Consider the following 17979-nt stretch of genomic DNA (forward strand, 5'->3'; position numbering starts at 1 on the left):
CTGTTAAGTTTATTAACACACTAATGTGAGATTTAATTTCTCACACAATAAATATTTCATTCACGCATGGTGAATTACAGTAACACACAGAAACATTTGACTTCAAGTTGTTTATATTTAAATAAATCATTAATTTCACTTGTAAACTCAGATGTTGCAAGTAAGTATTAATGGTTTAAAGCCAACAGGTGTTTTCAGGCTTCAGGAAAAGAAATTTTCAAATATAATTGTAATTTATTTCTAATTGTTACATAAGCAGTCTACAGCTTTTAATATAAAAAGATGAAATTTTTCAAAATTTGATGTGATTGGAATATTTTGAAGTAATTTTTCTAATCACGGAGACAAAATGCATTAAGAAAAGGTCTTATATTAAAAAAAAAAAAAATTGTTTAACAGTGTTATTGCTGTTCATTAAACAAATTACTTTATGAATGAATGGTTGTTATAATTGTATCAATAAAAATTCCAGTTTACAGTAATTTTTAATTCATAATAACTATTTCTCTTTATAATAGTTTACTTAATAAATAAATTTTCTCTTTACACTCTGGTACCACCACAAGAATATTACTATATTCTGTGGTGTTACATGTCTGACCATGTTTCTAACTGTGTATTTGTACACTACTTACTAAAGCTGTGGCCAGCTTTTGCTTTTGTACTTTTTTTATGAGATGTAATCAATTATGCCTCTCTTATTTTGGAATTTGATCACTAATGGCAAAATTCAGATTTTGCCATTAGTGATCTCTCTTTTTCTTTAGATGTCTGAAAACAGAATTTTTGTCTAAAATTTTAAAAATCTTTTCAGTGGAAAGCTTGTGTAAAAAAGGAATCAAGAGCTTTGCTTATGGGAGTGGACCTCATGTATTAGCTGTAACAGAAGATGGTGATTTATATACATGGGGACACAATGGATATTGTCAGCTTGGTAATGGAGGCACCAATCAAGGACTCACTCCTAGTCTTATTTCTTCTAGTTTCGCTGGTCGAAAAGTAGTTGAAGTAGCTTGTGGCAGCCATCATTCAATGGCTCTTACTAATGAAGGAGAAGTAAGTTGAGTTTTTATATTTTAATTAATACATTGCCATGCATTCATATGTTTTTTTTTGTGATTGATGATAAATTTTGTTTATAGACGGTGCTGAGCTAACACTTTCATCAATTAAGAATACAAAACTTTTTTTTGTGGCAATATGTATATATATAATTTTTTTTAAAAATCATATAGTTGATGCTCATTAAAACTATATACAGCTAGGCCTCGCATAACATGAGTTCGATTAACGCGATATTCAGTTAACGCTATTTGAAAAATGATACCACTTTTCACTTTACACGATGCAAATTTCCAGTTAACGCAATCTTTTTTTTTATGCAATAGTTGAAAAAGATTTGAATCGCGTGTTAAGCTTACCACGAGTCGTACAGTCAATAAACAAACGTTTGCCTGCTGCCCGCCTCGTTGTGTTTCATCAACCATCGGAAGAAGACGTGTTTGTCTCCTGCTAATAAAGTCAATGCAGACTTGCATTTAAAAATTCAAATTTTTAAATGAGCCAGATGAAAATGTTGATGCCAGATGAAGGAGATAACGGTAAAAGAATTAGGTGAAATCTTTCGTATCGCATAGAACCTCAAACAAAAGGTTTGATGTTCTCAGCGATATTTATTTTGCCAGGGCCCAGAGAAGATTGTTGTCGGCTATCGGAAATTGATTGATGAAAAGAGAAAGCCAACACTGTTCAAATATTTCCGCAACAGTAATTTCTTCATTGTGTATTTTATGTCAGAGGTTCCCAAAGTTTCTCGGTTCACGGCACCTTTAATGTCTGAGTAATTTTTTCAAGGCGCACCCAGACCAAAAGAAATACTTAACAGTTTCGTTTAGTAGTTAGGTCCAAACAACTTAATAAGAAATGCTGAAACTGTGAACTACCTCGAGCTAGTAGTTCGCACGGTGTCCGACAGATGTCGAGTATCGCTGTGTTTCCCTCGAAAATTTAAAATATTCCACGGCGCACAGTTTAAGAACCGCTGTTTTATGCAATAAACATTTAATTCCATAATTATTTTCATTATCTTTTACATTATATACAGTTAAAAAGTTATTTAAAAGGTATTTTTAAAATTCTTTATGGACATTCCAGAAGGTCAAGGACCAATTATAATTTTTCCTATTGGTTATGATATTCGATTAACGTGTTTCCATTTTGCATGATGCGCTCACGGGACGAATTAATCGCGTTAATCGAGGCCCACCTTAATATGTTATAATTTAAGTGAATAGCAATTGCTTTGTCTCTAGTTAGTGGAAGAGTGCAATATTTTTTAAGTTTCTCCAAGGAAGGTTGAAAGGACTGAACCTTGTCAGAGCTTTTAGCACAGTATGGGAAATTTTGCTTGCCATGTTTTTAAATGTTCATATGGTGCAAGTAATTCAAGGAGAGATATGAACATGGGGAGAACAAAGAGTATAAAATGAGCTGGGCAACTGTTATTAATGCTATGGCAGTGTTTGTTTGTTATTTGGTTTTTAGGAGCATTAGCAACTAAGGCCATATTGCTCCGGGAATATGCGGTGGTCATTCTCTGACCTTTCCGCATCCTCCGTATTTGCTGGTCATGGGTGCTATGGCAGTGACCTTGATGAATTATATTGTAACTGTCAATGAAAACTGTCTCTAATTGTAACTGTCTATAATTTCTGATTTATCTGAAATTGGAAATTATAGACCAGTTAACTTGTTACCCCACATCTACAAGTTGTTCACAAGGGTCATTACTAACAGATTAGAAAGAATACTTGATGAGAATCAACCGACAGAGCAAGCTGGCTTTAGGACAGGATTCTCAACTATGGATCACCTTCACGTAATATCACAGCTAATGGAGAAAGCAAATGAATATAAAACACCATTATGCCTGGCATTTGTGGATTATGAAAAGGTATTTGACTTCATACTGGAGTCAAATGGCTTTTCGGGCACTGGAAAGACAAGGCATAGATACCCCATATATTATGATTTTGAAAGAAAATACAGTGGATTCCGGTTATTTGGGCCACTGATTAATCGGGGCAGCTGTTTATTTGGGGAAAATCTTAAAAAACAGAAACCAATCGAGAAAATAGCCAGGGTTTACTTTGCTTAATTGGGACAGCATGCCGTTTAATCGGGGCAGGAGACCGCAGCACTGGAGACTACCCTACGATTGTCTCTGACGGTACCACGTGGTTCGGTCGAAATTCTGGAGGTCATAACCATAAAACAATAAAAACAATTAGCAGTCACCTGTTTATTGGGCTTTTCTGTTAGTGAAATCTATCATAAACGGACAGTAAACTCGATCTTATTGAATTTGCGATAATACCGACAGCTGGAATTCTGTGGATTATTATGGTAAAATGTGTTTACGCTTCTATGGAATCTTCACTCATATAAAAAAAATAATTTTCAGAATCTTCTCTTCATTCCTATTTTTAAAGCTTTGTAACTCGTTACTCCGTTCTCACTTGCACGTATTATGTTACTTGCAATTTGTGTGTGCCGTGTTCTTTGTTATTGATTGCTTATCTTTTTACTGTTTTAAATTTTAATCCCCCACCCACAAATGTAAGTGAACAGAAATGTCAACTAATTCGTATGTACATATTACAGTACGTATTAATTATTCCGATTATCATGTATATTCTTCTGATTTTCACGTATCATTTAATTTTTTAATTGGTAAGGTAATAAAGGGTAAATTTGTGCTTAATATATCTTTGCTTTTATAGCCTGTGGATAATATTCCTCCTATTTTCTCTAATTAGAATCGCTGTTTAATAGAATTAAAATTCAATTCACAAACGTGATCACAATGACCGGCGCTTACTACACATCGTATAGTGAACGGTACTTTACTATGGTGAGTTCGTTGTAACGTGATTTGATTGCACAGTGAACCAATTGTAAAGGGGGGGGTGTTACATTGTATTTTTAACTATTTACGTGAAACTTCGGATAATTGGGGCAGCTGCTTAATCGGGCCAAAATGCACTAGTCCCAATGTGTCCCAAATAACCGGAATGGACTGTATATGAAAATGCTACCTCCTTTATTAGACTAGACAAAGACAGTAGGAAATTTAAAATCGAGAAAGGAGTTTGACAAGGAGACACAATATCTCCGAAGCTGTTTACTGCTGCCCTTGAGGAAGCTTTCAGACGATTAGACTGGTCGCAGAAAGGAGTCAATGTGAACAGAGAGTACCTAAACCATTTACGATTTGCAGATGACATTGTGGTCATAAGCCACGATCCCAAAGAATTAGAGGAAAATCTTAATCAGTTATGCACAGTTAGTAAGGATTTTGGACTAAAGATGAATATGGCTAAAACAAAAGTAATGATGAACAAGTATGCCAAAGAAAGGGACATAATGATTGAAGGAGCAGTAATCGAAAAGGCGGAGTCATTTACTTATCTGGGACAAGTTATTAGCTGTAATAATGGTAAATGTTATCAGTAGTTTTTTTGGGATACTTAGTCTATTGTAGTCATGATACAATAAAACTCCTTTACTTAGTTTACTGTGTCTATTTGTTCCTGTAAAATTTTTTCCAACTTTTAACTTTTCATATTAAAATAAATGTTTTACTGTACTATGTGTTGCTTTATTCATTTTTGATTTCTGAATTTAAAAAATGTACTGAATGCTGCTTGATTGGACTGCAGTGTTATAAGGGAGATATTGTCTTTATGCTTGTGCCATGTGTTGGCAGTTAGATAATGGCTAGAACATATTTTTGTTAGATGTTTAATTTTGAAATGAAATAAAATAATTGCTTTTTAATGACCATAAATTGTAACTCTCAATAAACTGACCAAGTTGAATCATCTTTGTATGTAGGCAAACTAAAAGTTTATGTGGATGATATATTTGAATAACTTTTGAAAATATTTTATTTTTTGCATCTTCATGGAAGGAAAATGCATTTTTATTTTTTGTCTGTTTGTAGGTGTATGCCTGGGGCCAGAATAATTGTGGACAAGTAGGATTAGGTTCAACAACAAATCAGCCAGCTGCTAGAAAAGTCGTAGCTGGTATTGGTGAGAAAGTTTAAAGTCATTGCATTTTCTTCATTGTGCATATACACTCAGTGATCACTGAATTGTGACCTCCCCATCTGTAATGGTCTATGCTGCAGTATAAAAAGCCGGAGGGGCTTTTATTTTAGAGCTGTGATAATTTGCATATGGTCAAAGTGATAAAGTATCAGTTATGTGATGTAGTAAAGCTCTCATAGAGTTTCAAAAGGTCATGATTGTGGGAGCTTATGTATCAGGTACTATCATATTGGAAATGGTATGTCTTGTCGGTTGCTCATGGTTCACTGTGGTGTAATGTGTATAAAGATTGGTGTCAAACCACCGCCTACCGACATAACTGTGCAAGGGTGGATGTTCATGTTGAGTGAAGGGTGCAGCACATTGTATGGACTTAAGGCAGGTCACTGTGTAGCAGTTGACATTGCAATACAGTATGGGGAATGCAAGAACAATATCCCAAATGATGATGCACTGCGCACTCAGATGCATGTGGTTCTACAGCAGATAACCCAAGAGACACCCTCTCCTCATTGCTGATCATCATCAGTGGCAATTTTGTGGTGTCAGCAACACTCTGGTTGGACATTGGAGGACTGGAAATGAGTGTGCTGGTCAGATGAGTCCATATACATAGTGTAACATGCCGATGGATGCCTGTGTGTGTGTGTGCGTGTGCGTGCAAGCAACACGAAACCATGAACCCATTGTGTATGGTGCCCACTATCCAGGCTGGGTGATGGCGTGTTTTGCTGGCAAGAACTAGGATCCCTACTGCATATGGACCAACATTTCACTGGTAAGTTATATCAGTAGCTCTTAGGAGACCCTGCCATGTTAAATTTTTTCCCGGACAGAAACAGCATCTTCCAAGACAATAATGCGCCGTGCCATTAGGTCTGAGCTGTGCACAAGTGGTTCAAGGAACAAAGTGAAGTTATCACTCATCTTGATTGGCCTCCAAATATGCCTGACCTCAATTGAATTGAACACCTGTGCTATGTTTTGAATGGGAAGAAAGGCATATGGATACGCACCCATCATATATTCCAACACTGTGGAAAGCTTTGCAGGCATCATGGCTGCAGATCCCTACGGACATCTTCAGATATCTTGTAGAGTCAATGTTTAGGCAAATAGCAACTGTTATCTGTGTGAATGGTGGCCCAAGTATTAGGTAGGTGGTCATAATTCAGTGATCACTGAGTGTATATATGTGTACAATAACACATAATATTTCATCAAAAATGTTTCTGGTATTATAGCTATTATAACTTAATTCATTTAATCTTGGATGTTCATTTTGCATTTTTTCTTATTAATTTCTGGATTATTTGAACTTTCATAGATCATGATTTAAAATGCTCTCCAATACTGGCTGAGAAATGCCTGCCAACTTTTCTAGTTATAATGGAAAATTTCTGAAAAATCATGTCTTTTATGGTTCTTTACAAAGTTTCTGTATTTTTATGGTTCTATGCATTTTAAATTTGGAATTCAGACCATCTATATCTTATAAAAAATATTCTGGTTTGGTTTTAAAATGCAGGAAATTGGGTATTTTCTATGAACAGTTTTTTTAGTGCAGATTTCTTGGGAATAAAAAAGAAAAGAAAGTTTCTACTACTTTCTATTATTGCATATCACAGTTGTAAGTGAAGAAATGTAGGTGATGAGTCACTTATTTTATATTTTGCATGTTTTTTACAAGTATGTTAAAAATGTATGCAACGTGTGTTTCTATAGGTATATATTATTTAATTTCATATTTGCAAGTAAGTAACATTAATTAATCATTTTGGCTTTTATACATATTATATATATATTTGTAGTATTTATTAATGAATCATTTTGCGCTGAAATTTTATTCTAATGAATATTGCTCAAAATTATTTTAAAAGAATTATTATTTGTTTTAAATAAGTTTTTCTAAAAACTGAACTTTTCTACCATACAGAAGTAGTAATTTCTGCTTTATTTTACATGTAACTTTTAAAATCAGTACCTGAATTTCATATCAGATCTGTTGCACCCTGCAATGTTACACTTTTTGGGCCCTCCCTGGCAGTCTGCCAGGATTCATCCTGCCAGAGATACATGATCCTACCGTTCCTAGCCAACCTCCTCGCAGTACTGGATGGGGGATCGCAGTTCTTGGTTTCCCAGGGTTCAGTGGCTAAGAGCCAGATGAACAATAGATGAACATAACCAGACACCACACAATAACTCACACTATATGTTCTTTACAGAGTTGTATTGTGGCACAAAAGCTATGAACGTGAAGTTTGGGGAAGATTCTTGTGGTGCTGTTTGATTTGCAATGCTATATGCTATGTCATTTCTGTACACACTGTACTCTCCATATACAAATTCTGCATCCCTAATGTTTGAGTGATACCATGTCTCTGATATTCCTACACTGTTTGCATTTGATGACTTAATCAGTACTTCAAATTCATCAAATTTATGTACTATGCTCCCAGTATTAGTGTAGATGCAAATATATGTGCACCTGTTCTTACTCTTAGTTACTCTAACACAGCTCATGTATTTGATACTGTGCTTTCCAGGCAGAAGTGAGTCAAATTCTGGTGGGTAGCTAAATCATTTTGTTGATAACTGAGAGGAAAGTGAAGGAGAAATTGTTGAAGTAAACCTAAAAAGGCACCTAGGTGTATGGGATTTGTTCAGTTATATTAAAAGAAGCAGCAAAAGAGGTGAGCGAACCTTTAGCCATGATTATGAGAGCATGCACAACTCCAGTCCACAGGGACTGGAGTTGTGCAAATGTATCCGCAATTCACAAAGTGGGATCAAGGAGAGACATGAGTAATTATAGACCTGTCAACTTGACTTCTGATTCAGGGAAAATAATGGAGTTACTGGTTAAAGAAGTAATTCAGGATCTAGACAGGAATGCAGTTATACTACGGTAACAGCATGGATTTGGTAAGGGGCAATCTTGTCTGACCCATGTGATTGGATACTATTACAAAGGAAGTTAGACAAGCTAAGACTGATTATGTGAAGTCTCTGGCAAAGCATGAAAAGAAAACAGGAAAGACTTCTATGCTTATATTAATAGTATAACGAAGGGGTTGAAGCACATTGGGCCACTTGATGTGTATGGGTTAATTGTTGATGACCCTGCTCAGATTGTTAACAAATTGAATAAGCATTTTGCCTCTACATTCACACATGAGGAATTCTGTGGAGACGTGGGGGCCAGAAGTTTATCTAACTCTAACAAGGAGCTAAATGACTTTGTGTTAACTGAAAGGAAAGTTCTGGAGGAGAAATTGCTGAAGATGGACGTAAAAAAGGCAATTGGTGTGAATAGAATCTATCCATATTAAGGGAGGCAGTAAAGGAGGTAAGCAAACCCTTAGCCATAGTTATGAGAGTATTCTTGGATTCAGGGGAAGTCCCTATGGATTGGTGATGTGCAAATGTATCCCCAGTTCATAAAGGGGGATCAGAAGGGGATGGAATCACTGGTTAAAGAAGTAATGCAGGAACATCTGGACAGGCATGCAATACTGCAATCACCGCATGGATTTGTTTAGGGGTAGTCTTGTCTAACCAATCTGATTGTGTCAAGGAACTAGATGCAAAAAATAATTTTGACATCATATACTTGGATTTCAGGAAGGCTTTTGATACTGTTGCATATAAGAGACTGCTGTACAAACTGGAGCAATGTGGCATTAAGGACTGCTATAGATAAAGGGATGGTTAAGTGGAAGAAAACAGAGAATAGTTATCAATGGGTACTGATCTTTGTGAACTAATGTTATTAGTGGAGTTCTCCAGGGTTCAGCGCTGGGCCCATTATTGTTTTCAATATTTATCAGTGATATTGATGAATGTCTAAGTTTGCAGATGATACAAAGGTTGACAGGGTGATTAACGACAGTCATCAGGGTGAACAATTACAACAAGATCTTAGAAAGCTGGGTTGATGGGCTGAGAAATGGCAGTTGAAGTTTAACATTGACAAATGCAAGGTACTGCACGTGGGTAGTAGTAACCCCAGAATAACTTATCAACTGTGTGGTACTACATTCAGGGTAGTGGAGAATGAAAACGACCTTGGGTAATTGTGCAGTCAGACATGAAATTCTCTGAGCATGCAGGCATGCTGCCAGGAAAACTTGTGGGGTTTTGTCAATGATACATAGAAACTTTGTTAGCAGGGATGAAGAGGTGATTATCTCTTTGTATAAGACCATGGTTAGGCAACATCTTCAGTATTGTATACAGGTCTGGAGGCTTCACTTTAGGAAAGATGTGGATCTGCTGGAACAAGTACAGAGAAGGGCAACCAGGTTTGTGCAGGGAACGAAAGGGTGTTCTTACCTAGAAAGGCTTCAGTTTTGCAAATTGCAGCTTCTGGAGGCTAGGCACCTGCGGAAAGATCTGATTGAGGTGTTTAAAGCCTTCAATGGATTGAGTAAGCTGAATGTTAATGGTATTCTTCCACTTGCTGAGACTGACACACATAAGGGGGCATAAATTCTAGTTGAGGAAGGATGGTTGCATAACTGAAAATAACAAAACTTGAACAGGCGCAATATAGCCGAAACAGCTTTTGTGCCACAAAACTACAAACAAGGATGGTTGCAGGATAAATGTACGGAAGTTTACCTTCAGCCAGCAGGTGGTTGATTTTTGGAACAGGCTTGCATCTGTTGTTGTGGAAGTGGATGGGTTGAATAAATTCAAGGAAGAACTAGACAAATTCTTGGAGAGTATGGATGGATGTGCTGCGTAAGTGTGTAAGGTTTTTTTTTTTTTTTTGCTGTCAGCTTGCTTTCTTGCATCATATGTCATTACTACTACTACAATAAGAAAGGAACTGGAAGGAAAAAAATAAATTTTGACATCATATACACTTGGTCGTCGACTTACGACCTATGCGACTTACGACCGGCCGCACTTACGACCACAAAAAAAAATAATAATAAAGGAAGTCATTATTGAGGACACCCATAACCCAGGTGAGGAGGCACATCGATGACAGGAGGCCTGAGGACAGCACCAGGCACATACACTCAGTCGCTCTCTCTCACATACACCCAGTCGCTTTCAAGCATCTGTTGCGTGTGGTGTATTAATTAAAATTCTACTGAAATACGCATAAAATGTTTAGTAAAAGGAAAATGCCTTCATCTACATATACGCCAGCTAAGAAGTCAAGAAAAACTATTGATTTAGAGTGTAAAATGAAAATTATCCAGCAGTATGAAGGCGAAAAGAAAGTGAATACGATAGCACGTGACTTGAAGTTATCACATTCCACGGTATCGACGATACTTAAGGACAAAGAAAGAATTCGGGACGCTGTGAAAGGTTCTACACCTATTAAGTCTACAATTTTAACCAAACAACGACAGGAACCCATCCATGAAATGGAGAAATTGTTGTTTGTGTGGATGGAAGATTTAATACAAAAAAATACACCCATGAGTCTTTCACACAGTGCAAGCAAAGGCTAGAAGTTTGTTTCAGAGTTTAAAATCACGCGCCGGAGACGATTACGCAGAAGATTTTCAGGCTAGTACTGGGTGGTTTAAGCGTTTTAAAAAAAGATTTGCTTTGCATAATGTCTCTTATAAATAAACAACTCCTACCTCAACCCAAGAACATGACCCTGACGATGCACAACCCAGCACAAGCAAAGATTAAAAATTGATTTTGTAAATTTCATTTGTATTAATTTTTACATTAATTTTAGATTGTATTTTTGTGTGTTTACAGTACATTATGTACAGTATTATTTTTCACATTATGTACAATATAATTATAGATTGTAGTTTTGTTGTTTTATAAACAGTATGAATAATAAACCAATTAAAATGTAGAGAACATTTGAATTTAACCTCAGAGAGTGAGATAGCCTAGGCGTAGAAACGAAGGTATGTACAGTATCGCTAAATAAAAGATGAAAACATTACTGTATTTAAAATGAAAAATAAAAGATGATAAAAATTTAAAAGATTATAAAAATAAATTATAAAGATGATAAAAAGATTAGAAAGGTTAAAAAATACTGTTAATAAATATATGGCCGACATATGACCAGATCGACTTACGACCTGTCAGTCAGAACAGAAGTTGGTCGTAAGTCGACGACCAACTGTACTTAGATTTTAGAAAAGCTTTTGATACTGTTGCAAATAAAAGATTGCTATACAAACTGGAACAGTGTGACATTAAGGACAAGTTGCTGCTGTGGATAAAGGGATGGTTGGTTGGTAGATATAAGACAGAGTAGTTATCAATGGGCACTGCTCTTCTTGGACTAATGTTGTTAGTGGATTCCCCTATGGTTCAGTGCTCAGCCTATTGTTGTTTTCTATATTTATTAATGATATTGATCTAACAAGGTTAATCTAAGTTTGCAGATGAAACAAAGGTTGGTATGGTAGTTAATCACAGCAATCAGGGTATGCTGATGCAACAAGACCTAAATAAATTAGGCAGACAGTCTGAGAAGTGGCATTCGAATTTTAATATTGACAGATGTAAGGTACTTCATGTGGAGGGCAGTAATCCCAGATTAAGCACTGATCCCAGATTTTCCACTGCCCTGTGGTGCCACCACAGGGCAGTGGAGAAATAAAAAGACCTAGGGGGTAATCGTGTTGCCAGATATGAAGTTTTTTGAACAGTGCAGACAGGCTGCCAGGACAGCTCATGGGGTCAATGATTTACAGGAATTTTGCCAGCAGGGATAAGGAGGTGATATCCCATTGTATAAGGCAATGGTTAGGTTATATTTTGCGTACTCTGGAAGTCTCATTTTAGGAAGTAAGCAGATCCATTGGAACATGTGCAGAAAAGAGCAACAAGATTGGTGAGGGGGATCAAAAGGGTGCTCTTACTAGGAAAGGTTTCAGTTTTGCAAATTGTAGCATCTGTAGATCAGGCATCTGCAAGGAGATGTGACTGAGGTGTTTAAGTCCTTGAATGGATTGAGTAATCTCAGTGCTGATGGTATCCTTTGTCTTGCACAGACTACACACATGGGACAATATAAATTCAACTTGAGGAAGGATGGTTATAGATCAGATGTGTGTAAATTTGATTTGAGCCAGTGGGTGGTTGATTGTTTGAACAGACTCCCATCTGGTGTTGTAGAGGTGAATAATTTGAATAAATTCAAAAAACTCGAAAAAGTGTAATAGGCAATGATCAGGTGAAATGGAAAGTGTTGGCTTTTTTGGCTGATTTCGATATGCTTTCATTCTTGCGTCATTTGCCACTACTAATACTAATAATAATAATTTCTGTTACCAACTGCTTATGTAAGTAATGAATTTCTTACACCAAGAGCTTGTTGATGAGAAGGGATGGAATTGTAGCGCAAATACATTGCAGAATGGTTAGTGAATAACCGTGCCCTGCCTATAATTATTCTGTCTACTATAGACAGAGGAAGAGGCACAAAAACATACACTGGAATGGTGGTGTGAAAAAATGGCATGTCTGTAAAGTGAAATAGAATTAATTAGCAGTGTGCTGCTGCTAAGCATTAAAAGATCAGTTTCAGAATATAATGGAAACTTCTCATTATTGTATATAATTTTTTTAAAATTTATTTTATTTTTTGTGGAACACCTATTAACGTCTCGCAGAACACAGAGTTTGAAAATGCTCTCCTAGAATATTAGCTTCCCAACTTCATTGCAGTTTATATATATGGGTCAAAGAATGAAATTCATGTTTATTTGGTTGCAGTTGTCCTAATCTTCACATGGCCTAGCAATTGCCAGAAAAATTCGATATGTGCTCTGCCATACTAACAGAAATCCAAATTTTAGAAAATTATACTTCACATCAGTATAATTTTCTCAAACTAAATGTGCTCTGAGCCCTGAAATTCCATGAACTTCCTTTACTTAACAGTAAAGAAGATAATTACCTCCTTGACTACTTTAAGTGAACTCAAGAGAAGTACATACATACTTTTTTGGATACCAGGATGTGAGAAAAAATTCTGATAATGTAGCTGATAATGCTACCAAATCAGCTGTCACGTTGCCTTATGACAAGTGGAAAGTTCTATACTAAGGCTTTGCAACAGTAATCTTGAAAAATGTATGTCTCATTTTATTTCGGTGTGCTGGCAAAAACCAATGTAAAAAATTTGAGTATTGAACCAACTCTTGAACTACGAATCTCAAATTTCAGATTGTTTCAACAGGATGTGATGTGTTAGCCTATCTGCAAATAGGTCACACAAATATTACCCATGCCCATTTTTTTAAAAGTAGAAGACTCCCCTGCCTGCTCAGTGTTATCGCTGTAATGCTGCACTTATCTTTTATATCCTTATTGATTTTCCAAAATATGCAAGAGAAATCCAGTAGTAACTCAGGTTCCAGTTAATCTTACTGTCCATTTGAGATTACAAAGCAGTGTTTTTAAGACCATAAATGATCTTAAAAACATCATTTACCTTCTTGAAAATAATTAACATTTACCACCTTTTCCAGCCAGAAAATGCAAACTTAGGTTCTGATACTCCTGATAAAGTCAAAGAAACTTGTTTGCTGTGCTAGAGTTTATAGCATTTAAGTTGCATGTGTAAGTTAGCATAATTTTATAGTAGGGGAAAAAATCTGTATGATCCAACTCACCAAGACACACATACCTTCCTTTTCTAGGTTTCCTAATGGTGAGGAATACCTGTAATTGAATTGGATATCTGTTTATGGGCATTATATGTTTTATTATTTTTAACTTACTCAAATTAGAAAATATTTAAAATTTTTAAGGACATAGAACTTAGTAGTGATACTTTCCTTAGTATGTTTAATTAATTTGAATAAACAAGTGATTGAATATGTTATGTTTCTTTAGGATCAAGAAGATGTATCTCTATTGCTTGTGGTCAGACTTCTTCAATGGCTGTTTTAGATAATGGGGAGGTAATTTTTTTACTCATAATATTGTATTTTTTCTTTTCATTGAATTATATATGTTATTGTGCTGGATTAGTTCTATGCCATAATGTTGACATTTTGTAATATAGAATAAGAAATTGGGAATGTGAAAACGTAGCTAAGAGAGGTTGTTATGGATTGTTCAGCATCTTATTACCCTCTGTTGCAGCATAGTTGTCAACTTGCCCCTTTACAGTGGTCTAGGTTCAAATCCTGTTAAAGAGTGGAGAAATTCTTAAAGACTGCTTTGAGGCTAGTGTACTGATTTCAGGTTGGAAGGAGCAGGATGATAAGCTGTATGAACTGATACACTGACCAAAATGGTTGATGCACCAAAAATTTCCCAAAAACTACTTCATGATGGATCTTAGGTTACCCTTTTATGACTCTCTCTCCTTCCTCAGTGTTAGCATGTACTCAGATTTCTGCAAGTACCTTATGTAGTTTAATTGTGAACCAGTTGCTGTAGTAAAGTTTCATAAGGTTCAGCTTAAATTTGAATTTTACTAGCAGTATCCCTTGCGAAAATTTCACAATTGGTAGCAGAGTTTTTCTCTAGCTGTCCTATTATTATTTTTTTTGGAACAAAGGACATGATTGTGCGAACGTGCAAATTGTTAATCAATTAAATAGTTAAAAAGCAAATTGATAATCAGAAAAAATGCTTTATCAACTTAGACAACTGTTTGTTTAACAGTTAACTCACCCCAGGGGCTGGTGAGTATGGGCTTGGCACACCCAGGGTCCTGAGCTGAATACCATCATTCTTCTCTTTCTTGGTGATTCCTTTCTACTGCTCTCTCTCTCTCTCTCTCTCTCTCTCTCTCTCTCTCCTCCCCCCCACCTCGCTCTCCCCCTTCCCCTCCCTCAGGGTAACTTGGGAATTTTTTTTTTTGGCTGGTGCAGCATAAGCCTCAGGCTTCCTTGCATCACATAGTTAATGATAATAATAATAATATCTCCCTGTGGTTCCATCTATGAAGTGAATGTTGAACTATTCTCGTTTGTACTACAAAACTGGCCCGTTCTGTAAAATAAAACTATTCCGAATTTTTAAATTTTAACAACTTTTTGCACACCTAGGAAGAAATAGCTTCAATTTGAGACCACTTCCAGCTTGATCGGTTAAGCCTATCGTTCACACTGACTGTTGAAACACATGGGTTCTGTATTAAATATATAGATTATTATGGTTACCTGTAGTGCTACAAAAATGTTTAGACCTCTTCATGCAAACTCTATCCATTGTCCAAACCAATCTTGCTATTGTGAAAGACCAGATTCTGAAATGTCATATGTTAGGATATTGCTCTCATGTGTTGATCAATTTAAGCAAATTTATTGCTTCCTGATATGTATCTACCCCCTCAGTGAACTTTCTTGTCCCCTTCCAATATTGGGTGGAAGAAGGGCTTTTTCCTGTGAATTATTCTGAATTTTTCAGCTTGCACAACTGTAAATTGGCCCATGGATATACACATGCACAGACATAATACAGAATAAAAACTATGTGAGCTAACATATCATATATGAACTAGCACATCAAGACCATATTAGTCCTTGCACCAAAAATCCCCCAAAACCAACCAACTTGCAACTCAGTCCCACAATTCAGTTTTTTGGGATGAAACTTATTGTTGAATACCAAAGTATCTGGCTAAGAAAATGAATTGTATAAATGCAATTTAAGATAATGTTGTGAAATACAGTTGATTCCGGTTATTTGGGACACATCGGGACTAGTGCATTTTGGCCCGATTAAGCGACTGCCCCAATTATCCGAAGTTTCACGTAAATAGTTAAAAATACAATGGACCCCCCTTTACAATTGGTTCACTGTTCAATCAAATCACGTTATGATGGACTCGCCATAGTAAAGATTTAACTCATTCATTTTTGCTGAGGGCTGATGACCCTCCTATGTGTGAGTCTTGTGGCACAGTTTTATCAATTAGACACATTTTAATCGAATGTCCAGTTTTTAGCAGTATCCGTCTTACCGCTTTTAATGATCTGACTGAGCCATATACACTCAGTCAGATTTTATCCGACAATGACAATGTGTCTGCTATTTTTAGATTTTTAAAGTCAATAAATATTTTTACTCGTTTATAAAATTTACATTTTTCTTATACTTCTTGACATAGTGACCTAACTAATTAGGTCACTGAAAGTTTAAATTATTTTATAAATGACATGGTCTTGGCGCATTATAGCCTTAGTAGCTAATGCGCCAATAAAACCAAAACAAACCAAACCAAACCAAGCCATAGTAAAGTGCCGTTCACTATACAATGTGTAGTAAGCGCCGGTCATTGTGATCACGTTTGTGAATTGAATTTTAATTCTATTAAACAGCAATTCTAATTAGAGAAAATAGGAGGAATATTATCCAGAGGCTATAAAAGTAAAGATATATTAAGCACAAATTTACCCTTTATTACCTTACCAATTAAAAAATTAAATGATACGTGAAATTCGGAAGAATAAACATGATAATCGGAATAATTAATACGTACTGTAATATGTACATACTAACTAGTTGACATTTTTGTTCACTGACATTTGTAGGTGGGGTTAAAATTTAAAACAGTAAAAAGATAAGCAATCAATAACAAAAAACACGGCACACACAAATTGCAAGTAATACGATACGCGCAAGTGAGAACGGAGTAACTAGTTATGAAGCTTTAAAAATGGGAATGAAGAGAAGATTCTGAAAATTATTATTTTTTATATGATTGAAGATTCCGTAGCAGTGTAAACACACTTTACCATAATAACCCACAGAATTCCAGCTGTTGGTATTATCGCAAATTCAATAAGATCGAGTTTACTATCAGTTTATGATAGATTTCACTAACAGAAAAGCCCAATAAATAGGTGACTTCTAATTGTTTTTATTGTTTTATGGTTGTGACCTTCAGAAATCCGATTGAACTACGTGGTACGGTCGGAGATAATCGTAGGGTAATCTTCAGTGCTGCGGTCTCCTGTCCCGATTAAACGGCATGTTGTCCCAATTAAGCGAAGTAAACCCTGGCTATTTTCTCAATTCGGTTCTGTTTTTTAAGATTTTCCCCAAATAAACGGCTGCCCCGATTAACTGGTGGCCCAAATAACCGGAATCCACTGTATATATATTTTATAGGAACTCTATGTGTGACCGAGACCATTATGGAAATAGTCGGTTAGCTTTAGGAAGCTGTGCATATCGAGGTAATTTGTGCTGCTTTGTGAAGAAAATTTACAGGGAACTGAGATATCTGTAATTTTGTGAAAGTTAGTCTTTTGTGTTTCTTGGCACATATTTAAAGTTATATCTACTCTTAACTTCTACTTACTTTACCTGATATCATTCCTTCCTTCCTTCCTACTGAAAAACTGAATTTTCTTGTTCCTCTGTTAAGTAGATTAGTTAAAGGGAAATCTTGTTTAACCAATTTGATCAGTTACTATGATGTGGTCACAAAAGAACTGGATGCAAAAAATAATTTTGGTATCATATACTTGGAGTTCACGAAAGATTTCGATACTGTTGCACATAAGACTGCTGTATAAATTTTTTTTTTTTTTTTTTATGAAAACCCCAAACACGAGAGGTATTAGAACCTATAGTACCTAGTACTGTGCTTGGGTTGGAAGTTGAAAAGACAAAAGAAGATATTTGTTAACATTAGACTTGAACTTCTATAGACTGTAATTTTCAGGAAATAAGTACGAAGGAAGGTTGTTCCAGAAAACGGCACTTGAATGATTAAACAAGGAAGATGAAAGTTGGTTCTGTGAGTTTGAAGTTGGACAGTACATGGATGTTGGCTGGTGATGGCATGCGTTTGGACTGTTTTGAAAGAGAGAGGGGGAATTATAGAAGCCAATTCAGAAGAACAGTGCCCATGGAAGTATCTCTAGAAAAGGCATGTAGCAGAAACAGT

The 17979-nt window shown here is 35.9% G+C and overlaps 1 protein-coding gene across 6 annotated transcripts in view; it reads left to right on the forward strand.

The window, feature by feature from the left end:
- Positions 1 to 17979, forward strand: part of LOC150084307 (RCC1 and BTB domain-containing protein 1-like) — a 133692-nt gene that overhangs the window by 26700 nt on the left and 89013 nt on the right. For all 6 annotated transcript variants that reach the window (XM_090375154.1, XM_090375159.1, XM_090375155.1 and 3 more), the window contains exons 3-5: positions 815 to 1056; positions 5006 to 5096; positions 13962 to 14029. In XM_090375154.1, coding sequence (XP_090231280.1) covers positions 815 to 1056; positions 5006 to 5096; positions 13962 to 14029 — 401 coding nt within the window. The remainder of the gene's footprint in view (positions 1 to 814; positions 1057 to 5005; positions 5097 to 13961; positions 14030 to 17979) is intronic.

This window comes from Mastigoproctus giganteus, chromosome 6 (assembly GCF_048544385.1).
Source record: "Mastigoproctus giganteus isolate SK-2022 chromosome 6, ASM4854438v1, whole genome shotgun sequence".
NCBI classification, from domain to species: domain Eukaryota; kingdom Metazoa; phylum Arthropoda; class Arachnida; order Uropygi; family Thelyphonidae; genus Mastigoproctus; species Mastigoproctus giganteus.